At 45.3% G+C, this 25,738-nt stretch overlaps 1 protein-coding gene across 1 annotated transcript in view; it reads right to left on the reverse strand.

Moving 5' to 3' along the window:
- LOC121860429 (protein LMBR1L-like) overlaps nucleotides 1-25,738 on the reverse strand; it is a 91,103-nt gene that overhangs the window by 52,969 nt on the left and 12,396 nt on the right. The window contains exon 2 of the mRNA XM_042357587.1: nucleotides 3,400-3,533. Within this exon, the coding sequence (XP_042213521.1) occupies nucleotides 3,400-3,533 (134 nt within the window). The remainder of the gene's footprint in view (nucleotides 1-3,399; nucleotides 3,534-25,738) is intronic.

Consider the following 25,738-nt stretch of genomic DNA (forward strand, 5'->3'; position numbering starts at 1 on the left):
GGAAGAGAAGAAGGAAGATGAAAAGGAAGATGAGGAGAAGGAAGAAGAGGAGAAGGAAGAAGAGGAAAAGGAAGAAGAGGAAAAGGAAGATGAGGAGGAGAAGGAAGAAGAGGAGGAAGAGGAGAAAATGCAGGCGATAACTCAAACCAGGACGTTGTGACATCCTGGCCAAGTCACCCGGACACACACACACACACACACACACACACACACACTTGGTTGGATCTTACACACAAACACTCGCACTTCCATATTATAACATACTTCAACCTAACCTAACCCAGACCGCCAGCGTGGGAGACAAAGAGCATTGACCCCTGACCACCCAACCCCACAACAACAAACAATAACAAACAACAACAAACAATAACAAACAACAAACAACAACAAACAATAACAAACAACAAACAATAACAAACAATAACAAACAATAACAAACAACAAACAACAACAAACAATAACAAACAATAACAAACAACAACAAACAATAACAAACAACAACAACCACCAACAAACACCAACAAACAAACAATAAACAATAACAAACAACAACCACCAACAAACAATAACAAACAACAAACAACAACAAACAATAACAAACAAACAATAACAAACAACCACCAACAAACACCAACAAACAAACAATAACAAACAACCACCAACAAACACCAACAAACAAACAATAACAAACAACAACCACCAACAAACACCAACAAACAAACAATAACAAACAACAACAAACAATAACAAACAATAACAAACAACAACAAACAATAACAAACAACAACAAACAATAACAAACAACAACAAACAATAACAAACAAACAACAACAAACAATAACAAACAACAAACAACAACAAACAACAACAACAACAACAACAACCACCAACAAACACCAGGGCTCTTCCATCATCAACGACAAAGAGACCACACCAAGAACTGTCGACCAAATAGCGTAAAAAAAAAAGATTTAAATACGTCATTGTATAAAAAAAAAACCATATTTATATAATAATTATTTAGTAAAGCCGTGAGACAGGATGGAAGAGAAAGACAGATGTGGTTTATCAGAGAACTCGCTTTGTGTCAGGTGGCGTTGTGCTGTGCTTGTCTAATCACCTGCCACGCACGCACACACACACGCACACACACACACACATAAATACATACATACTGTACATACACACACGCTGATCCAGGAGAGGTACACATATGTCGCAGTTGGCAGTCGATTGCTGAGGGGTCGACAACCTGCCTACTTTATCTACCGTGTGTGTGTGTGTAATTGACTAGTGACCCTTTAGTTTAGCGTCAACACCCACTGGTACGCCGTCATTAATCAATCATCATCACTGTCACCATCAGTCATTATCACCACCACCACCATTCTCTCCCCTAATTCAACCTTACAAAATTTACACCATCAGTTTCATCTTCACTATCACCACCACACTATAACCACCATTACTTCACAATCTTATGATCATTATTGCACTAGACTCATTCACTATTAACATCGCTACCACTAGTAATTTTTATCGTTTCCAACCACCCCTGACACCACTACACGTAAGAGCGTCCGTACAACTGCCTCTCTCTCTCTCTCTCTCTCTCTCTCTCTCCACACACACACACACACCTTGCAAATCCAAATGGGCGCAATGAAACTAGGAGACCTGACCTGAAATTTACTTAACCTGGAAAACGACTTGGGGAGGGGAGAAGGGGGAGGAGAGGGGGAGGGGAGAGAGGGGAAGGGGAGAGAGGGGAGGAGAGAGGGGAGAGAGGGGAGGGACAGAGGGGGAGGGAGGGGAGGGAGAGAGAGGGGAGGAGAGAGGGGAGAGGAGAGAGAGGGGGGAGAGGAGAAAGGGGAGAGGAGAAAGAGGGGAGAGAAAGAGGGGAGAGGGAGAGGAGAGGGGAGAGGGGAGAGGAGAGGAGAGGGGGGAGAGGAGAGAGGGGAGAGGAGAGAGAGGGGGAGGGAGAGAGGGAGGGGAGGGAGAGAGGGGAGGGGAGGGAGAGAGGAGGGGGAGAGAGAGGAGGGAGGGAGAGAGAGGGAGGGAGGGGAGAAATTGAGGGGGAGGGGAAACTGAGGAGGGGAGGGGAGGCATTGTTTCCCCAAACTCCCCCTGAGGTTGTGTCTTGCGGCCAAGCTTCCTGGGTGAGTGACTGACTGACCGACCCCGCCCCGCCCAGCAGACAGACCCCAGGCCATCCAGACCATTATAGTTCAAGTTGGTCAGGAAACATTTGGAGAAAACTTGTGCTTGTGAGACCTCACTTCGATTACGTGGTTCAGTTCTGGTCACCGTACTACAGAATGGATATAGAATCCCTAGAAATAATTCAGAGGAGAATGACAAGACTAATCCCGGGCATGCGGAACCTTGAGTACAGAGACAGGTTAAAGCATCTTAATTAGCACTCCCACGAGAGGCGTAGAGTGAGGGGCGACCTGATAGAGGTGTATAAATGTAAGTCAGGGTTAAACAAAGGTGATAATTATAACAGAGGTACTCAAACTATACAACCAAGAGAAAAACCGTAGCAATGGTTTTAAATTAGCCAATTTTAGATTTAGGCGCGAAACAGGTAAACACTACACTGGTTTGGAAATAGAGTAGTGGATGAGTGGAACAAGTTACCAAACATCATCATTAAATAGAACACGATGGATAGCTTTAAATATAGGTTGGACGGATATATGAGCAATAGGGGTTGGGCGTAAACGGGACTGTCCAGTATGGACCAATAAGCCCGCTGCAGTTTCCTCCATTCTTATCGTTGTTTCCTCATGTTTACAGATATCAAGTTAAAAGGTATGCGTGTACGATAGCCCTTTACGACTTCTCAATGAACGAGTATTACATAGTGTACTCAGTAGTCTACCTATCCTCCCCCCCTCCCCATGTGTAAGGCAATTATGACATACCTCTCGTGTCTACCTCCCCACGTCTCGGGATCTGAGTTAAAAGATCGTGTCACTATACAGTATATATATATATATACATATATATGAATGAGAGAGAGAGAGAGAAAGAGAGAGAAAGAGAGAGAGAGAGAGAGAGAGAGAGAGAGAGAGAGAGAGAGAGAGAGAGAGAGACTCGTTAAAGAATGCGGAAGGTTCTTTATATCAGGCAGGTGGGTGTGGCTTAAATGTGGATGGATGGATGGGTGTGTGAGGCTTAATTTTTGTGTGGGTGGGTATGGCTTGATGTTGGTGTAATGGTGTGACTTTGTTGTGTGGGTTGGTGTTTATTGATGTGTGGGTATGGGTCAGTGTGGGTTCTTATTGATGCGAGTGGGCCGACGAGCGATTGGATGTGTACACTTGCGTCATCCAGCGTTGTGCCTGTGGCGTGGAAACTCAGGGTAACTGTGTGTGTGTGTGAGGTACTCACGCTATTCGGTCGACAGCAGCCTCGTCGTCGTCAGTGTGTCTGGGTGGGGGCAGGTTAGCAGCTTCCCGACGGCGGTACCGCAGCACCACCACGTGTGACGCTACCGACAACAGCAGCAGCAGCACCAGGAACAGCTGTAACAACAACAACAAACACATCGTTAACAGCTGTAATAACAAGCACGCCGGTAACAGCACATATCAAACAATCAAACAAATAACAAACAAAAATAAACACATCTAACACACACACATCCCCTAACACCGAGCCACCGCCAGAACACACAAAAGGCCTCGGGGCAAGAAAGAAAGAAACCACAAATAAAAAAAAACCCAACACTTGCCAAGGGGTAAAGTTGCTTCCTGCTCTGTCCACACACACACACACACACTTCCTTACCCCATCACCATCATCACCACCATCACCATCATCACCATCACGCAGGAGAGAAAGTCAGATATCGTAATTACCCCACTATCTAAACATCATCATTATCTCTCATCATCAGAATAAACAATACGAAAGAAAAATGGCCAATTGCAAGAACAGTCATTGGGTGTACGACGCCATTTACGATGACCTTCTTGCCCTGGTCTTTTTTCAGCAATATCGCCTTTAACACGTGGACTTCTGCACTTTTCGAAGCTTTGGAAGATTCTCGAAACAAGTTTCCTTGTGGGAATTATTAGCCAGTGCTGTACTCAAAATAACGAAACTTCGAGATCTCTCCAGAGCTTCAAAAGGGTGGTATAACTGAAACAAGATCAGGGCAAGGTCATCGTAAATGGCGTCGTACACCCAACGACTGTTCTTGCAATTGGCCCAAAGTGGGAACAAAAATATAGTGTTGAGGATCGAAGGTGTCGTTTATATTACGGCGACGAGACATTGTTTACATCCTAGGAATTAAAGAGCCCAGGACAAAACGCCACACCACCACCACCACAAAACTATGGCCAAAACTAATGGGGAATACCAACCAGGCTAGTAATAGGAGGAAGGGGACGCAAATCGATGACACATATTGACGCTGGTGTCTCTCTACCAGCCATACTGCTATACTTGCTGGTAGACTGACCCATGGGTGAGATACAGGGTTGTCGCGCGAGAGGGCTAGTTTATTGGACACACACACCCCCCTTGTACCCTGTGGAAAGCGAAGCGCAAAAGCATTTACAGCGGCCAACAGGGAAAGCATGTGGAGTTCATGCTTGCCGTCTTGATACATGCAATTTAGGAAGCAAGTGCCTGAAGGGCCATGGATTATGTCGGCAAGTGGAGGTGGAGGGGGCGGGGGGAGATTCCTTACACAATCTGGTTATGGTGTGTGTGTAGTGCGTCGAGGTAGGAGGTCAGGCCATAATCCCCTCAAGTCAATCAAGCCAGAGTCCCTCCCGTATATTATATTTCCCCTACACAACGTAAACAAACATCAGCTGATCCTCAAGTAATAACAACGCCAGAGTGCCAGTTGTATCATGACCGACGTGAATCAGTGAAATACTTCCTCGACTTCTTCAGTTAGCGACAGGAGCCTTCGGGAATCCAAATGTGTGTCGTCAGTATCTACAGGTGGTGATGGGAAAGGGGGTGTAGAAGGGGGTTTAACGTAGAAACTTTGAGGATCCATTTATTTATCGTAGCTATTATGTAATGAGTCAGTCAGTCAGTCAGATGAGTCCTCGACATTAATAGTTTAGGGCAAAAATTAACAGGAACCAGTGAGTCAGTCAGAGTCCTCAACATCACCAGTCACTATCAATCTGAGTGTCACATCCCAGGGTGAGTCAGGAAGATGTGCTCAGCTCTCAACACCTCCAGTTAAGAGAGAGTATATCTGAATTTTTCCGTGTAATATTTTAGAGCATGAGCCCAGGATTTTTTAACCCAATTCCACCGTACCGTTGTTGTTTGTTTGTGTGTGTGTGTGTGTGTGTGAAAAATGTACCCCCAAAAGAGAGAGGACAGAACATTATTTTTCTCCCTCCCTCCCTCCCCTCCCCTATCCCTTTCTCTCTCCCTCCCCTCCCTCTTTCTTTTTTGAGAGATTTTCCTTTTGTCTGGTGCTTCAGCTGCCCCCCCCTCTCTCTCTCTCACATACACACCAAAGGCCATCTTGACCCCCCCACCCCACCCCCCCTTGCAGGCCCCCTCATTGTTGACTCGTCCACTTAAAACACATCAAAAAAAAATAATAATCTCAAGTTGAATCCCCTAAGAGTCTTGGTATATACTTACTTAACAACTATATGCCTTTATATACAGTATATACACCCGTCTATATTTTTAAGTACATACAGTAATCATAAGTAGAAGCCTGGGTAATATAGTATATAGTCAATCATCATCGTCTGTGTAGAAATCAAAACAAAACGAACCTGTAACCTCCCTCAAACTGATTTCACACACACACACACACACACACACGAGTCCAACATTACAGGATCGTGACGTGACATACAAGTAGAGGCTCCAGTCGGATGTCGCATTATGCTTGTTGGAGGGAAACAGAGAGACAGAGGCGGGTAACATAGCCTGAACATAGGTAGGGTCAGTGGTGGCTTAACTCGGTAAACAAAGGGAAGTGAGGGAGGGGGGGGGAAGGGGAGGGGGGGGCAGGAGGGGGAGGGGGTGAGGAGGACACTTTGGCCATCTCATGTTAACCCGTATTCTGAGGGTGAGGGGTAGGGGAGGTGGAGGGGGTAGGGAGGGTGAGAGGAAGGAAAGAAAAGAGAGAGGGGAGGGGAAGGAAGAGGAAGGAAGAGGAGAGGTGGAAATAAGGGGGAAGAGAAAGAAATGAAAGGATGGGGGAAGGAAAGGGTAGAAGGAAAGGTGGGGGAGGAGTAAAAGACGCGGGCACATCCTATCACGTGTTCTTTCCTGTAGACGTGGACACACACACAAGCAGTACCCCTACCACCACCACCACAACCACCATCACCACAACCACCATCACCACAAACACCATCACCACCTTTCTGATCTTAATTTGTTCTTACTATTTTTCATGACTGACATTTAACATAAGCTCAAGGAAATTACCACACCACCACCATGACCACACCGTGTAAAAGGCCACACAAAAATCAAAATAAACACAAAAAAACAAAAACAATACAAGAAAAATCACAACAAATAATAAAAACAAAAAATAAAAACGAGAACAAAATTAAAAAAAAAAAACAAAAAAAAAAATAAAATAAACAATGTCTTTGCCCCCTCTTAAGTCTTGCCTACACAACGAGGTAAACAAAGTCGGGATAAGAACCAACGTACGAATGGATTTTGGACGAGCTGGATTTTCTTACCGACGTCTTGAGAGTCGGATAAACCAGGTATAGCCCCCCCCTCCCTCCAAGAGATTTTTCAGAGAGTGGATAAGTGGGTAAATGGATAAATCTGGCATATACCTTCTTTTTTTTGTCCTTCACAGTTAGCTCTTTGTGGATAAATGGATTAAGTGGATAAATCTGGCATATACTGTAGCTTATTTCCTCCACAGTCAGCTATTTGTGGATTAGAAAATAAGTGGGTAAGTCTGGCAATTCAGTTAGCTATTTGTGGATAAATGGATAAGTGGATAAGTGGATAAATGGATAAATCTAGCACAAATTTTTCCTCTTCTTCACAAGTAGTTATACTGATAGGCATTTTAAATCTCTCCCCGATAAGATTCTGGGTATATACAAATTTCGATTCCATATATGGTCACCTGAAGAATCGCTACCCCGGCTATTTCACCTAAAGATCTATTTATCTTTATCTGTCTATCTATGTATCTATATATCTATCTAGCTGTATGTGTCTATCTATCTATCTAGCTGTCCAGGTGTTCACTGAGTCAACATACACACCTGTAGAGTAATGATTCACCTTTTGACCACCACCACCAAACTTGTTAATCACTAGCATAGCAGCGGCGGCAACAACATTCCCCCGCCCATCAGGTAAGGCACAGATACTCAAACCATGCAGCCCATCAGGTAAGGCACAGATACTCAAGAGCCATGCAGCCCATCAGGTAAGGCACAGATACTCAAGAGCCGTGCAGCCCATCAGGTAGAGCACAAACACCTACACTCAGAGCCATTATACATTTACCGTTAAGTGTTGCATCAGCTTAACAGTTGTAGTCGCCCACCTCTACGGTAGGTCACTCATTAGAGGTTCAGGAACAAGGGGAGGGGGAGGAGAGAGGTGGAGGAGGAGGGAGACATGTCATACACCATCCTCCTCACTGATAAGCCCCCTCCCCAACCACCACACCTGTTAAATCTCCCCCACCCCCCTCCTCTGACCACCACTAGGAGGGTATTTTATGTACCCTTGACAGCGAAATAATCATTTATTATATACCAAGTCTTAAGCTAGAAAAATACCAACCACCTAATATCAGCTCTAGATAAAAGGGAAGGGGAGGGAGGAGGTGGGGAGGGAGGGTGGAGTGAGGGAGGAGATGACCCTGTGTACACACCTGAGTAACACCAACTGGCAAAAAGTAATTACCGTCACTATACCTGGCCAGACCTACCCTATCACAGCCCCACCTCCCCACTCCACCTCACCTGAGAGACTAACACCTACCAGGCCTTGATTTATATATAACATCCAAAGTAAACAAAGAGTAAAGTGGAAGGTAACACGTGATAGTTTACCCCCTGACAGGTAACACATGATAGTTTACCCTCACTCCCTATACCCCCTTCTCCCACTCCCTATTCCCCCGTCTCCCACTCCCTATTCCCCGTCTCCCACTCCCTATTCCCCCTCTCCTCTCCCTATCCCCTCTCCCCTCCCTATCCCCGTCTCCCACTCCCTATCCCCGTCTCCCACTCCCTATCCCCCTTCCTCCTCCCCTATCCCCTTCTCCCCTCCCTATCCTTCTCCCACTCCCTATCCCCCGTCTCCCTCCTATTCCCCGTCTCCCTCCCCATTCCCCCGTCTCCCCTCCCTATCCCCCCGTCTCCCACTCCTATCCCCCGTCTCCCTCCTATCCTCTCCCTCCCTATCCCCCGTCTCACTCCCTATCCCCCGTCTCCCACTCCCCTATCCCCCGTCTCCCACTCCCTATCCCCGTCTCCTCCTCTCCCCGTCTCCTCCTCTCCCCCATCCTCCCTCCCTATCCCCCCGTCTCCCTCCCTATCCCCGTCTCCCACTCCCTATCCCCGTCTCCCACTCCCTATCCCCGTCTCCCCTCCCCTATCCCCTCCCGTCTCCCTCCCTATCCCCCCGTCTCCCTCCCCTATCCCCCCGTCTCCCACCCCTATCTGTCTCCCACTCCTATCCCCCGTCTCCTCCCCTATCCCCTCTCCACTCCCTATCCCCCCTTCTCCCTCCTATCCCCATCCTCCTAGTCCCCCGTCTCCCTCCCTATCCCCTTCTCCCTCCTAGTCCCCAATCCTCCCCCCTCCTTCTCCCTCCCTATCCCCCTTCTCCCCTCCCCTATCCCCTGTCTCCTCCCTATCCCCTCTCTCCCTCCCTATCCCCCCTCTCCCTCCCTAGTCCCCCGTCTCCCCTCCTAATCCCCTCTCCCCTCCCTAGTCCCCCGTCTCCCTCCCTAGTCCCCCGTCTCCCTCCCTATCCCCCCCCCCTTCTCCCTCCCTAGTCCCCGTCTCCCTCCCTATCCCCGTCTCCCCTCCCCGTCTCCTCCCTCCCCGTCTCCCCTCCCCTATCCCCCGTCTCCCCTCCCTATCCCCCCGTCTCCCTCCCTATCCCCCGTCTCCCTCCCCTATCCCCGTCTCCCTCCCTATCCCCCGTCTCCCACTCTCCCCCGTCTCCCTCCCTATAGATAATCGTTGTCTTCTTAACGAGTTATTGTTGTTATCCGGAAATTAATCCTCCTAGTTACGGCTAAATTACTCCATCATTACGAATAAATTACAGGTGTGTTTCTCCATCGGGGCTGTCCACCTGTACTACCGTGACATTAAAATAGCCTTTTTTACGGTAATGTCCTCCCCTTGCCTTTCCGTGGCCAAACAAGTCCTTTTTGCGACAGAATAGCTGGTGTGTGCGTCACCTGACAGACTGCTGTGTGGGTTGGCAGCAAGAGGGGTGGGTGGGTGGGTGGAGTGGGTGGGTGGAGTGGGTAGGAGGACTAGGCCAATTTTAATGTCAGCTGGTGAGGTAGGCGTGGTGGTGGTGTGTGGTGGTGGTGTGGGCGTGGTGGTGGTGGTAGGCGTGGGTGGTGGTGGGTAGGCATGGTGGTGGTGTGGCGTGGTGGTGGTGGTAGGTGGTGGTGGTGGTGGTGGTGGTGGTGGTAGGTGGGTGGTGGTGGTGGTGGTGGTGGTGGTGGTGGTAGGCGTGGTGGTGGTAGGTGGTGGTGTGGTGGTAGGCGTGGTGGTGGTGGTAGGCGTGGTGGTGGTGGTGGTAGGCGTGGTGGTGGTGGTGGTAGGCGTGGTGGTGGTGGTGGTAGGCGTGGTGGTGGTAGGCGTGGTGGTGGTAGCGTGGCGGTAGGTGTGGTGGTGGTAGGCGTGGTGGTTGGTGGTGGGTGTGTATTAATGGCAAGGAAAACAATGAAATTCGCAAAATCAAATGTTACAAGAGAGTGAAGAACCAAAGAAACGGTACAGTTGTGTGTGTGTGTGTGTGTGTGTGTGTGTGTGTGTGTGTGTGTGTGTGTGTGTCGTGCCTGAAACAAACTCAACACGACAGCAATTCTAAATACTTACCCAGTCTTTAATCAAAAACAAACAAAATACACAAACAAATCAATACAAATCACACAAACAAAAAAAAACATACAAAATTCTAACAAGGTATCGTGGTTCAAACAAAGAGGAGGAGACTGAATGACTATCTGATTGTCTGTGTGGTACTTTGTTTATGCTGGTAAAAACAATAATAAGGGCAGATGTGACTCCCGTGTGACTAACAATAAATAAAGCAGTGTTTAGTGAAGTGACGCTGGGAAAATTGACGACAAATACTGTAGCTACTCCCCCCCCAACCTCCTGTCTAGTCTGTCTGTCTGTCTGTCTGCCTGTCTAGTCTAGTCTGTCTCTGTTTCCGTCTCTTCATTTACTTTCTGTTTGTGTAGAGGATGAACACGGTAATAAGAGAGTCAAAGTGATGTCACACAAAAAGGCAAATGATGAACCGTGACTTCAATGGTGTTAAAAAAAATGAAACCACGACATCACACAGGTAAATAATGTGGCCGACGTCAGGTGATAAACAATGCTTTATGACATCACCGGTTTACATAACAATAATGACGCCTCATAACGTCACAGAGGTAAACAAGGTATAAAGATGTCACTGCACACACACACACACACACACCGTACCAAGCTGTCATAGGGGGAAAACAATGCATTACAACACCACACAACCCTCGAATTAACTAGAAACGATCACCAATTGCCGAGCTTAACAAGTAGTGATGGTGTTGCTGGTGGTGGTGGGGGGAGGGGGGTGAGGGGGGTGAGGGGGGATAAGGATGACGTCACGAGGGGTAAACAGTCAAGTAAGAGAGAGAGAGACCAAGTGACGTCACAGAGGCAAACAGGTCCAAGGTAAGTGAGACACCGTACCTATCTCATCACCAGGTACCCGGGGCGACCGAGTTGACCTTGGTGAGTGGCTGGCTGGCTGGCTGATGCTGACTAACTGACCGACTGCCTGGATGCCTAACGTCACGGTTTAATAAATAGCACCCATAACCTTATCTCAGCTGGGCCACGACGACCTTATCTCAGCTGTGCCACGACGACCTTATCTCAGCTGTGCCACGACGACCTTATCTCAGCTGTGCCACGACGGCCTTATCTCAGCTGTGCCACGACGACCTTATCTCAGCTGTGCCACGACGACCTTATCTCAGCTGTGCCACGACGACCTTATCTCAGCTGTGCCACGACGGCCTTATCTCAGCTGTGCCATGATGAGTTATTACCCCCCTCCCTGATATCAGTTGTTCCCTGAGTGCTAACCTTGACACCACCAGCTGTCCCTTGAGCAATACACACCCCCCTCCCCCACCAGCCAAGTAAAAAGATCACACGGGCTTCAAAATCAACAACATCGTGAAAGAAGCCCAAGAGATGATACCCAGGGGGAGAAGGGAGGGAAGGGAGGGGTAAAGAGGGGGGGAAAAGAAACGGGAGAGAGGGTAAAGAAGGGAAGGGAGACGAGGAAAGGGAGAAGGATAGGGAAGTAGGAGAGAGGGGAAGAGGAGAGGAGGGAAGGGAAGAAGGGAAGAAGAGTAGAGGTAAGGAGAGACAGGGAGGGAAGGGGAGGGTAGGGAAGGGGAGTGCAAAGAGGGGAAGGGAGGGGGCAAAGGTAGGAAGGGAGGAAGGGGAACGGAGGAGGAGAGGAAGGCACTGAGCTTATTGTCCCACTCCCAGTAATTCAGGGACGAGGAACTAAGCTTCATCTTGCTTCACTGACAAACACGAAATAAATAAATAAATAAATAAATAAATAAATAAGTAATAAATCGTTCTAAAGCCCACCCGAATCCCTAGCGTGGATTACATACTGATACGATATACACAAAAAAAATAATGAATAAAAGTCTATACAAAAATAAAAATTACCTGAAGATTAAACCCACCCCAACGCTACATGAGAAGGGGTTAGGTTAGGTTACTGAACACAAGATTAAGTTAGGTTAGGTTATATAACGTTAAGGTTAGATTATATGACGATAAGTTAGACTATAAAAGGTTAGGTTAGGTTACATTACATTTGGCTAGGTTAGGATAGGTAAGGTTCCATTGTATGTGGTTAGATTAGCGTTAGGTTAGGGTGTTTAATCTACAGGTGAAATAAACCGGGGTGCCTAATCTTCACGTGCTCCGTTCTTCCAGTGAGCGCTCGTGTGAGTTCTTGTGGTTGGCTGAGACACGGACTAGCTGCTTGGTAAAATGTCACCTGGCCACATTGCAAGATTTACTAGCTTCCGGTGACGTGTGTGTGTGATGGGAAGAGAAGAGTAAGAGTGTGAGTGAGTGAGTGAGTGAGTGAGTGAGAGAGAACTGACAGCACGTAAAGATTCACTCTTGAATGTGCATGATTGATTGTAAGCCAAAATATCCACCCGACACACACACACACACACCATGGCATCATACACCATACAGGCCTGGCACATACAGCCACCATCAGACGCCAACACAACCCAGGTGGCGCCTAATATAGCAGATGGTGATGGTGTTAATAGTGCTGGTGACGGTGGTAGGTGATGGTGGTAGGTGATGGTGGTAGGTGATGGTGGCGGGTGATGGTGGTAAGTGAAGGTGATGATGGTGGTGATAGGTGAAGGTGAGTTGTGGTGTTTGGTGGCAATGGTGGTGGTAGTGATGGTAGTAGGCAATAGTGATGGTGGCAATGATGGTGTCAGTGAGCAACAAGACTCACATTAGGTCACAAGTCTATTAAAATCTTCCCCCCGTTCAGCTGGTTCCAACCTCGCCTATATATGACCTCGTCCAACAACAACAAACAAACCTTAACTTTTGACCTATAATAAGCGGTGAATGACATCCCTCCTGACCTAACACCCTAACCTAACACTTAACCAAACCAAAACCTAACCAAACCTAACCAAAACCTAACATGACGTCATACGGTAGCAAATAAGTGTACATTAAAACAAAAAAATACGAAAAACAACTTTTCCTCGTCAAAATAACACTCCTCCTCAGTAATGGCGGCGAGGGTAGAATCCTCCCATTAAATTATAGGAGTCAATGGTCTTAACGAGTTCAACCTGGGGGGAGTTTCTTTTAATTACAGTATACCAAAACTGATGTAAACAACTATAATTGGTTGTTAAAGTGAGGTTAGGTTAGGTTATTAATTATATACGACTGGACACACACACACATGGGAGAGGGGTCATGGTTAACGGTGAAGCCAGGAGAGTGACAGTCTGGGGGGGAGAGGAAGAAGAAAGGAGGAAGAGGGAAGGTAAGTGGGAGCAGGAGGAGGGGAAGAGGAATGGAGGGGGAAGAGGTAAAGGAAGAGGGGAGGAGAAGGAAGATAAACAGACCTGCACGTAACATAATAGGGGTCAGGAAATGCACATGCGAGAGTTGGCCTACACTACTACTTAAAAGACCCGGGTGACACAGTGCCAGACAAGAGTGCCACGCGCGGGAATCCTGACGACGGCATTGTGAAGAGATGTCCAGAGCCTTAAATTATATCCCTGGTGGTGGTGGTGGTGGTTCAAAATGGTGTTGTTATTGGTGGCAGTGTGGTGGTTATTGTAGTGGTGGTGTGGTGGTAGTGGTTGTATGTATATTATGTATGTTGTATGTATACCATGTATGTACTCTATATATACACATTATTTCTCTAGGGCCGGATACTCAAAACACCTCATAAGTTACGTCTTTTAGCATGATACAGTACCATATATAGTCAAATCTTTACAGTACCCTAAAATTAGCATACTCAAAATTTAATTACAGTTCCGTAAGCCTTTCGTAGCTCTAGTGTTTACCCTGTAAATTAAGTTCTCTTGTCGGAAGGTAGATGTCAGTGCAGGAGCTAGTTGGCCAATCAGCGCTCAGTTAACAAAATCATTAACTAATCACAAGAAAAGGAGAAATCAGCTGAGAGCGACGCACATATTATTTTGTAAACATGGAAGGACCACCAGCCAAGAAGAGACGGCCTAATTTCAGTGAGCCTGAAGTATACGCTATTCTGGGCAAATTCAAATAAATTGGTTATTGATAGCATAGCCTTGCCGAACCTAAATGACAAATCACTTCTCTTAAATTACTCATTTAGCCTAGACCCTGGTGTTGTCCTTTCAATGTTGGGGACATTTGGTCTGAATTGTCTTCAAGTTCATACAAAAAAACAACAATTTAAAACCTGAAAATATATCGGATTAGCCGTAAATTTTCTTAAATTAATACTCTACCTATGATAATGTGCCAGGAAAGTCTGGATCTAGGCCTAAGGTAGCTGCTAGACAAAGTGCCTCACTGACGGCCTGACACTCACCAAAAAAACCATGTACACATTCTCTAACCTAACCTAACCTAACCAAACCTAACATACCATAACCAAACCAAACCTATCTAACCTATAACCTATTGGTATAATTTCTTATTTAAATAATCCTCATGTTCTAACTAAATTAAGTAGGCCCCACGTTTAAACATTTATTGGCCTAAGACTGAAAAAGCAGTTATATAGGCCCCTATTAATCAAGTTAATTGCAATCCATATTTTACGCCTAATATCATTTAATTTTGGCTAGCCTATGGAAATTTATAGCCTTTCATGTTATCATAAGCTATATACATAAGAAAATAGGCTAAGGCTATTGGTTGAATATTAGAAAAACAAGGCGAAGTCTAGGCAGGAATGTTCACTTGACCTCATATTTGGCTTTCATTACTGAGGGATATTTACGGCTATACAACATTAATAAGTTCTATCTGCAAGTTTACTCAGTCATCAAACATATTTTTACCCTAAGTGTGAACAATACAAACCTTCTGTTTTGGTAAAAAATACTTTATAATGTGTAAGAAGACAAAAGATGCGTCTCTTCCAAACTGAGACAGATACAAACACTCAAGTCTCTTATTATGGCAACAAAAAAGTTACGAAAAAGACAAAGTTAATATTATATTTCAGTATGTTGATGTACAAAACATTTTCTTCTTTATTCAAGGATAAAACAAGTCTAACAAGCATTATTACAACATATATTATTATTTGTTTTTATACAATCGGGAATTAGTCACTACTACATCCGGGTTGAGAGTGTTACACAACCTCAGGAGCTGGTGTAAGTTAAGCGCTTTAACTTACGGAGTTCGATGTCAAATATTTGTTTTGAGTATACCATCTGTGTTTTGAGTATGCCAATCTGAGACTGTAAGTCCAGTTACGGGGTACACAACGACATACAGTCCCATATATGTTTTTGAGTATCAGTAGCGTGTGGCAATGCCCCTGTTTCATGTCACCACACACTTAGATAAATGTGCCTGGCGACATCTGGAAGCTGCTAGTATACCACTTACCACATGACGCCTGAGAGGTCAGAATGAGGTCAGTTGACCCTATAGGAGTGTAAGGACTTGTGAGCGCACTCCTGTATATTTCCGTTAATAAGAACCTACAGAACTCTACAGGTGTTTATGTTCGCCCCTGTAGTTAGAACCAAGTACCCCGAACATCTCCAGTGGTGTAGGGTGGTAGTAGTGTAGGAGAAGCTGATGGTGGTGGTGGTAATAGTGGTAGTGTGATGATAGTGGTGGTGGTGGCTACATAGGGGGAGAGACACACACATTACATAAACACTGATACTACAGTAAACAGGGGGTCAAGAGAGGTGTCAAGGCCACCACCGTGATACGCGCGCGCGCACACACACACACACACACACACACACGTCGACTAGAGAAGGTACAGAAAAGGGCCTGCAGAATCATGCTCGGCGCAGAATACTCCGGCTACATCAACGCTCTCTCCACCCTGGAAATGCCATCCCTCAGTGATCTCCACCACCAAGCACTGGAAAGGTTTGGCAGTGGACTACTGCACCACCCTCGTCATCGCCACCTCCTGCAGCCCCCCACCCAACTCGCGCACTCCGCCACTACAACAAAATTCAGCCCATAAGAGCCCGCACCGATAGATATAAGAACAGCACCATCCCATCTATTGTTAAAATAATAAACAACTCCTGATTTATGTACTGTACAGCCCTGTAAATGTATTCAATGCATATTATATCATTATGTCTAAATCAAATGTAAGTCTGTATATTTTCAGCCACCGGCTGCAACTCTATTAATAAACCGTTTATTATTATTATTACACACACCCACAATATAGGTGACAGACTTGTACCAAGGCGGGTGATAAATAATGAAGCCAGATGGTACAGCGCATTGTGGTTGTGATGGTGGTAGGTGGTGGTAGGTGGTGGTAGGGGTGGTGATGGTGGTAGGTAGTGATGGTGGTAGGTGGTGATGGTGGTAGGTGGTGGTGATGGTGATAGTGGTGGTGATGGTGATAGTGGTGGTGATGGTGGTAGGGGTGGTGATGGTGGTAGGTAGTGATGGTAGGTAGTGAAGTGTGGTAGGTGGTGATGGTGGTAGGTGGTGATGGTGGTGGTGATGGTGGTGGTGGTAGAGGAAGAGGTGGTGATAGAGGTGGTGATGGTGGTAGTGGTGGTGATGGTGGTAGTGGTGGTGATGGTGATAGTGGTGATGGTGGTGGTGATGGTGGTAGTGGTGGTGATAGTGGTGGTGGTGATGGTGGTGGTGGTGGTGGTGATAGTGGTGGTGATAGTGAGATGGTGGTAGTGCGTAGGTGGTAGGTAGGTAGGTAGGTGGTGATGGAAGATGGTGGTGGTGATGGTAGTGGTGGTGATGGTGGTGATGGTGGTGGTGGTGATGGTGGTAGTGGTGGTGGTGGTGATAGTGGTGGTGGTGATAGTGGTGGTAGGTAGGTAGGCAGGGTGGTGATGGTGACAGTGGTGGTGGTGATAGGTGGTGATAGGTAGATGTAGTGGTGGTGTAGTAGGTAGGTGGTGATGGTGACAGTGGTGGTGATGGTGGTGGTGGTGGTGATGGTGGTGGTGATGGTGGTAGTGGTGGTGGTGGGTGATAGTGGTGGTGGTGATAGTGGTGGTAGGTAGGTAGGTAGGTAGGTGGTGATGGTGACAGTGGTGGTGGTGATAGTGGGTAAGTAGGTGGTGGTGGTGATAGGATGGGGTAGAGGTGATGGGTAGGTATATAAGAAGTCAACCTGTTGTTATTGTCTCCTGCACCTGGATGACGGCAGCGACGAGAGTCGTAAGAAGAATAAATGATGGATGGTCTTCAAGTGATGGTGGTGGACGAGTGGAGTGAGAGAGTGAATGAATGAGTGAGTGAGTGAGTGAGTGAGGAGGAGGATAGTGAGTGCATGACGGGGTCTACTATTTAGGCTAGACAAATCAGATTTACCAGACCTGAGACAACACCCCGTCAATCGTGTGACTGTAAGTACCCTGTAAAGATAACATTCCAGTAACCTCAGTAATATTAAGTGTACTCCTCCACACACCCACACCCACACACACACACACACACACACACACACACACACGTTTCTGTACATTTACTATTGTTTTCTTTTACTGTTCTTGTGTTATTAAAGTTGATCCTATTACCCTGACGGACAGTCCATTAAGCATCATGATCTGGTGGCATCCTTCTCGTGGACTAGTTGGGAGGGGGGAATGGAGGAGGGGAGGGGGGAATGGAGGAGGGGAGGGGAATGGAGGAGGGAGGGGGGAATGGAGGAGGGGAGGGGGATGACGAGGGAGGAGGGGGGGGGGATTAGGCTACAGGCTGGGTTATTTGTCAGCTTTTCCTCCTATTACATCTAAGCGTCTAATGGTCTCCCTCTCCTTGGTACAAACAACAACAATATGACAAACACATCAACATGACAACACAATCACTTCTCCCCCTGGCTGTGTGTTTATTTTAGTCTTCAGAAAGTAAACAATAACATTATCTACCTACATACAAACTTAGATCAGTCACTTCGTATATAGATGGCATTGAGTGTGTTTAAACGTCACCTTCCGCGTTTTAAGAGTGCTGGAAATAAAGTTATACCAGGTAGTAATAGAGAGAGTTGCAGAGCCCCCCTCCTACACGTGGCAGTGTGGGGTTGCGAGAGGCATGCTAGATAACAGCTTGTTTATCGGTAACATAAGACGTTAAATCATTACGTACGTGTGTGTGTGTGTGTGTGTGTGTGTGTGTGTGTGTGTGTCCCCCTGCTGACTGACCCCGATATCTAGAATCACTCTCTATACCCTCCACCTTAACTTATGTCACTACAACGAGGTTTATGTAAGCTAGTTCACACACACTCACTCACAGCTCTTATAACCTTGTCGACAGTACAGTATCTTCACTACAATTATTTGCCGTGTTCAGCGTATATAAAACTCTTTTTTAAACTTACATGCACTGCAGTATACAAATAATGAGGAGATATAATGATTTTCAGGAATTATTATTAAGATTATTATTACATTATTATTATTATTACAGGATTACTATCATAATCAAACACTCAAGAACGTCACTCCATCAAGGTGACGGCTGGGCCAGAATTAGAGCGACACCCTTGAGCCCAGACACACACACGTGGACCACCTGCCCCTGACAGCCCAGAGTTGGTAATAAAAAATGGGCGCTAGAAATACCCGCACGGCAACCCTCTAAATACACCCCCATCCCACGTATAAATATATAAAGATCCTACAATGCTTCGCCAGTCCCAGTGTTAAAGTGTTCCGAGAAACATGTAGGGATGAACATTATTGTATATCATTGCCACACACAGATACGGACATAAGACACACAGACAGACAGATTGAATGTCCGATAATATGCAAGTACAAGAAGGGCGAAAAAAGACATTTGTGGAGCCCGTGGGAAATATATATTCATGGTATCATATAACGGATTTTATTTCCTTTTATTTTGGGAACATATAAGCGAGATTTTTTTTTTTTCAGATATACAGTACAGTGAAACCTCCATATAACGCACTTCTCTCTATATAAAACCCTCGATATAACGGACTTTCATATCTAAATAGTTCGTTAGGTGGAGGTTTCACAACTAACAGACCATCAATATAACGGATTTTCCTCTCCAAATAGTCCGCTAATAGGTGTTTTACTGTATATCCATCACGTATAATTTGACGGAGAATAAACCGGTCATACAAGCGCCAGTAATCACACATATACGTCGCCAACAACCACACCCTGAGTTAACGAGTTGCATGACCCAGTGTCAAGGAATAGTCCGAGAAGACCGGACAACTCGCCAACTGCACTGGCTAACTATTACCCCGGAACACGATTAACATCCAGGTTCCCAATTACTGCTGGGTAGACAGAGGCAAATGGCGTAAAGAAACTTGCCTATAGTTTCACCCAGCCCGGGGATCGAACCTGGGACCATTCACTTGCGAGGCGAGCATATTGACCATTATTGCATCACAACTATATAACGTACACATGACAGGTACACACAACCACCCACAAAAATATACACATGAACATTCAACCATACACACAAATACACAACACTGATACACATACACACACACACACACACACACACACACACACACACACACACACACACACACACACACACACACACACACACACACACACACACACACACACGACACCAGTAAACTACAAGAGTCATTCACGAATATTTCAAGAAGTTAACAACACATTGATTTATTACTAAAATTACCACAAATCACTCCTGTCGTGCGCGGGAGGAGGGTTGGGCTGGGGTGGGGGGGTACTGATCATGCGACTGTCTACCATTGCCTTAAGTTGATCAGCTGATGAGGAGTTGATGAAAGTACCTGATCAACGCCATGTAATAAAAAATATATAAACACGAAATTGAAAGTCTGCGTCTATATATTTACCTAAAGACAGCTATACGTGCTCGTAGGTATCTTAACTCTGGAAATACAGAACTTGGGGTCTATCTCGGGACATTTACCGACCCTGGGACAGAATGAGTATACTTGTGCCCGGAGAGTGTCGACACGAAGGGCCAGAAATTGTTCCGGAAACCAACAGGTGAAAACAGGTAACATTTTACACCACGCGCGGAGGTGTAAAAAAAAATAAAAAAAAAAAATAAAAAAAAACCAATTGATGAAATCCTTCGAGGTCGTCTAAAATGTGAGAGGTCCCATGACTATAAGACAGACAGACACACTGTAGATGGTTGAGGTATAAATGGGTTTGTAGGACACATCGCTCGCAAAGGTTAACCACCCCCACTGAGCCATCGCCAAAGATTAACCACTTTAATTCAACTTCTCTTAACCTAGCCAGTCCTAAGTTAACCTGACCTGTCCTAACCTAACCCACCCTGACTCAACATAACTTAACCCAACCCACCCTGATTTAACCTAACCCACCCTGACTCAACATAACTTAACCCAACCCACCCTGACTTAACCTAACCCACCCTGACTTAACCCAACCCACCCTGACTTAACCCAACCCACCCTGACTTAAACCAACCCACCCTGACTTAACCTAACCCACCCTTACTTAACCTAACTTAACCAGGTTCTGGATTAAGTTAGGATAAGTAAAGATACTTTAGGACATAAGTTGGATTAGAATAACTCAGGTTAAGTTAGCACAGTTTAGGTTAAGCTGAATAAGTTAATCATAAGTTAGGTTAAGTTAGAACAGGTTAAGTAAGGGTAGGGGTAGTTAAATCAGGATCACATTAGGCTATTCAATTTAAAAGCCTTGATAGGGTAAGTTTGGGTTAATCTACATTGTATAAGAGGTTAGGTTAGGTTAGATAGGGTATAGGCTGCATTTAATCACTTAATATACTAAATATAGTTAAGATATACTATACACCACGTTATATCACACAAGGTTATATATCAGGGAGTGAGTGCTTGAGTGTGAACAGACAGCCAGCCAGACAGTCAGCGGGCCAGACAGACAGTCAACAGGGCAGACAGACACAAGCCTCAACTAAGACTAAGTATACACCATATATACTGAAACCTCCAACTAAAGCGGAACTCTCTCTCTCTCAAGGTCACCCATACCACCACCACAACACTTCAACTTTACACGAAGCACCACTGCGGGAAGCCACACGGCGGAAGAATCGGTGTTGATCAGGAGAAAAAAAAAAGTTCCTGGCATGTTCTTCCTCGTCACTCAAGATCTGAGAGAGAGAGAGAGAGAGAGAGAGAGAGAGAGAGAGAGAGAGAGAGAGAGAGAGAGAGAGAGAGAGAGAGAGAGAGAGAGAGAGAGAGAGACAGACAGAGAGAGAGAGAGAGAGAGAGAGAGAGAGAGAGAGAGAGAGAGAGCAACTGAAAACAACACCATTTCATGAATCCAAAACACACACACACACACACAATAACAACACAATTAAACAAAAGCCCACCTAAATAGACTGAACCAAGCTCCCCGCCCCCCATACTACTGTACAAAACAAGCCGGCAGTAACCCTCTCTATTACACATCCCCCTCCCCGCGGATTTAACCAGAGTGAATTCAAGACACGTGCACTCTGGCGGTGGGTTGAGCTGTGAGTGACCTTATCATCTCCACCTCCTAAATATGACAGCTCTTGGGAGTCAAATCGGTGGGTATCTGGCGATGGATATACAGTTACAGGCCAGGCAAGAACACGGCAGCCATTCCCATTGTCGAATTGAGAGAGAGAGAGAGAGAGAGAGAGAGAGAGACACGGGACTATCTCATGATAATTATAGGAACCCCAGATTATTTCACCCGATGGTTTAATACACCTATAATGTTAACCTATAACCAAACCTAACCTAACCCGACCTCACCCCCACCTAACCTAACCTATAACCCAAACCCAATCCGACCTAACCTAACCTATAACCCAACCTAACCTATAACCCAACCTAACCCGACCTAACCTAACCTATAACCTAACCTATAACCTCAACCTAACCTATAACCTAACCTAACCCGACCTCACTCTAAAACTCAAGGGTTTCTAAGAGACCCCACGAGGTACAGGGGTATTGTCGACTCCCCACTATCCTTGAGCGTGAGACACACACACACACACACACACACACACACACTCACACGCCCTAACGACGAGTAAAAACACACTCACACGCCCCACGAGGAATAAAAACACTCACACGCAACGACGAGTGGGTAAGTAAACAAACACACACACGTGCCTCTCCACCACCAGGCTGCGGCCCGTCACGTGACGTCTGGTACACGTGACTGTGTTGGTCGTGGTTTAACTCTTAAGTGCTTCGTGTTTGAGCTGTCTCCTACACTGCTTACAAACACTCACATCAATATAATCATAAATAAAGATAAGATATGAAACAATGTGAAGACGAAGGACACCCTAACAACACACTACACATACATACATACATACATACATACATACATACATACATACATACATACATACACACATACATACATACATATATACACACACACACCGGTGCATTCAGTTAACATTGGCGCCTCATCACCATGGTGCATACGACCTCCACGCTGACAAGGTCGGTGCATGGGAGAATATCTATCTCTCTCTCTCACACACACACACGAGGCGCTATTACACAGCCATCCGCCCACTAGAAGGCAATTAAAACACACATTCAGGTTAGTTGCAAGGCGCCACTAAACACCATTAACCCTTCCCTCACCGCCACAGTGGATTACCTTAATTACGTCACATGAAAGTTACCTGCATCTCAAAACACACCTGACGTTTTTAATATAAATTTTCACTTTACTGCTATTTTTTTTTTACTTTCTCCTTTTCTAATCTATTTTTGTGTTTTATCCATCGACCTATTCGTTAATTCTTAATTTTCCTTTGACTTATTGTTTAATGTAGTTTGACTTTACCATTATAACATTCTTCTAGTCTGTCATTCTCGTTCTCTCTTCTATTCCCTCTTACCACTTTTCACACTGCCGGTTGCTTTTATTTTCCCCCAATTCTTATATTTTATCTCTTTTGTTTTTTGTGTATTCCACTTTGCTTTGTATTCGTGCGTCATAGCTTTACTGATCGCCTTTGTCAGGGAGAGCCAGTCGACCATCAGAGCTTCAGGACGATGGGGGTGGTGATGGTGGGGGGCTTTGATGGGGTGGTGCTGGTGGGGGGATTTGATGGTGGTGCTGGTGGTGATTGTAGAGGCGACAGGAAGTCCACCACCAATCTTCTCTGAGGAGGAGGAAGAGGGTGGAGTGAGGTGGGGTAGATGTGCCCGGACATTCACATGCAACCACAAGAAAGCAAGCAAGCACGCACACACGCACAAATGTCTAAACACCTCGCCACCACTGCGCCGCACTTACTGGTCCCCTAAACACTGTTGCCAATAAGTGTCGGAGGTGGCGCCACGTTGACACACACACACACACACACACACACACACACACACACACACTTGAACTTAATCACCCGCAGCGACTTACAATGCCTCAGAGATGTATCGTAGATTACCCTGAAGATGCGTCGCCCACCGCCAGATAGGTCACACAGGATGTTATTAACCTCGGAGTGAGAAACTAGCCTCGACTCCTATCCATCACCTTGACCGAGCAATCACGACTCTTGAGGAGAAGAAGAAGAAAGAAGAAAGAAGAAGAAAAGAAGCAAAGAAGAAGAAAAAAGAAGAAAAAAGAAGAAAAAAAGAAAAAAAGAAAGAAAAAAAGAAGAAAAAAGAAGAAGAAAAGTAATACAAAATAATAAATAATACGAATAAAACAGCCGATGTGCGTGAATGAGAGGAAAGCATGACGTTAATAGAGAGAGAGAGAGAGAGGAACACAAGGGCAGAACACATTCGCTACAGCTTAAAGAGTGAACGAACGAGAGCGTACAATGGGTAAGGGACCTTGCTTGTATTTGATGCCGACCAGCCTAAATCATGGTAGAGAAAAAGAAAAAAAACACTTGGATCACCTGAAGATTCCCCCCCCCCCCAGGTTAGGTTAGTTAAGATGAGAACATTAGGTTAGCGTAAGGTTAGGTTAGGTTAGGTTAGATTAGGTTAGGTTGGGTAAGGTTAGGTTAGGTTCTGCGAGGCGAGGTTAGGTTATATATAAGGTCAGGTTAGCGTCAGGTTAGGTAAGGTTAGCGTTAGGTTATATAAGATCAAGTCAGGTTAACATTAGGCTAGTTAATATACGTGTAAAAAAAAAATAAGCAAGGAAGGGAGATGTTGTATCTTCAGGTCAGCATCAAAGAGTGAAAACAAACAATAATAAGCATCACTCCTTCACCAGATGGACATACAAACCACAGACGACCAACACAAACAGTCCAGGTATATACACAAATTTTAGCGAGATACAGAATTCACCATTTATGACGCCCAGACCTTTAAACGATGACGTAGGAGCCAGCCAACACCTTCAGCTCAATATCGCCATAACAGTTGCCAAGTTACGGAGCCGGTAGGGAATTATTGACAGCAGACAGACAGTGAGAGACAGACAAGACATTCTGGGTGGAATTCCGTCCAGTTCATCAGATCTCTACGTCACACGCGACCCATGACAAACACACCTTATAAAACACCAACTTAAACACGCGAGATCTAAAACATCCTCCCTGGGTTTATCTTAGACCTAAACCATTCCTGAATTTATCGCAAAGACCCAACATATATAATTCATGGGTTTATCCGACTTAAAACACTCAATTTACCAAGAAGACCTAAAACTCACGGGTTTATTATAAAGACCTAAAACAAAAACACACACACACACACACACCAGGGTTCATCATCTCACTACGAGCACCTGTTAATGACGTTGAGCACCTGGGATCATTACGAGTGCATCAACTAGACATCAGAACCCATAACAAGCACTAATTAGCCACCTGAGGTCATAAAACACACATGGTAGTCATTATGAGCACCTGTGAGCAACTTGGCACAGTTATGAGCTATTAGGCACCTGTGAGATACTTTGGTGGCACCTGAATTATGGAACACGTGGTATTATTAAGAGGAAATGAGAAGTATCACGTGAAGTATAATACAAAACACGTGGTATTATCAAGAGGAAATGACTATCACGTGAAGTATAATACAAAACACGTGGTATTATCAAGAGGAAATGGCTATCACGTGAAGTATAATACAAAACACGTGGTATTATTAAGAGGAAATGACTATCACGTGAAGTATAATACAAAACACGTGGTATTATTGAGAGGAAATGACTATCACGTGAAGTATAATACAAAACACGTGGTATTATTAAGAGGAAATGACTATCACGTGAAGTATAATACAAAACACGTGGTATTATTAAGAGGAAATGACTATCACGTGAAGTATAATACAAAACACGTGGTATTATCAAGAGGAAATGACTATCACATGAAGTATAATACAAAACACGTGGTATTATCAAGAGGAAATGACTATCACGTGAAGTATAATACAAAACACGTGGCATAATTAAAATAAAACGACTAATAAACCACCCGTGATGCTCCTCGGTGCCACATCTGGGATCATTATAAGCCTTAATGATACATACTAATTATAAGTGTATACATACTAATTATAAGTGTCATTAAAACAAAAACAACCAGTGACGAACCCGGGATTATTAACAGGTTGCTTAAAGAGAGTCGACAACAGGCAACAAACGGTGACCTTAACATCCACAACGGCATCAGACCTAAAACAACAGTCACCTTTGAGAGAGAGAGAGAGAGAGAGAGAGAGAGAGAGAGAGGAGAGAGAGAGAGAGAGAGAGAGAGAGAGAGAGAGAGAGAGA

This window comes from Homarus americanus, unplaced genomic scaffold (genome assembly GCF_018991925.1).
Source record: "Homarus americanus isolate GMGI-L3 unplaced genomic scaffold, GMGI_Hamer_2.0 scaffold28051, whole genome shotgun sequence".
NCBI classification, from domain to species: Eukaryota; Metazoa; Arthropoda; class Malacostraca; order Decapoda; family Nephropidae; genus Homarus; species Homarus americanus.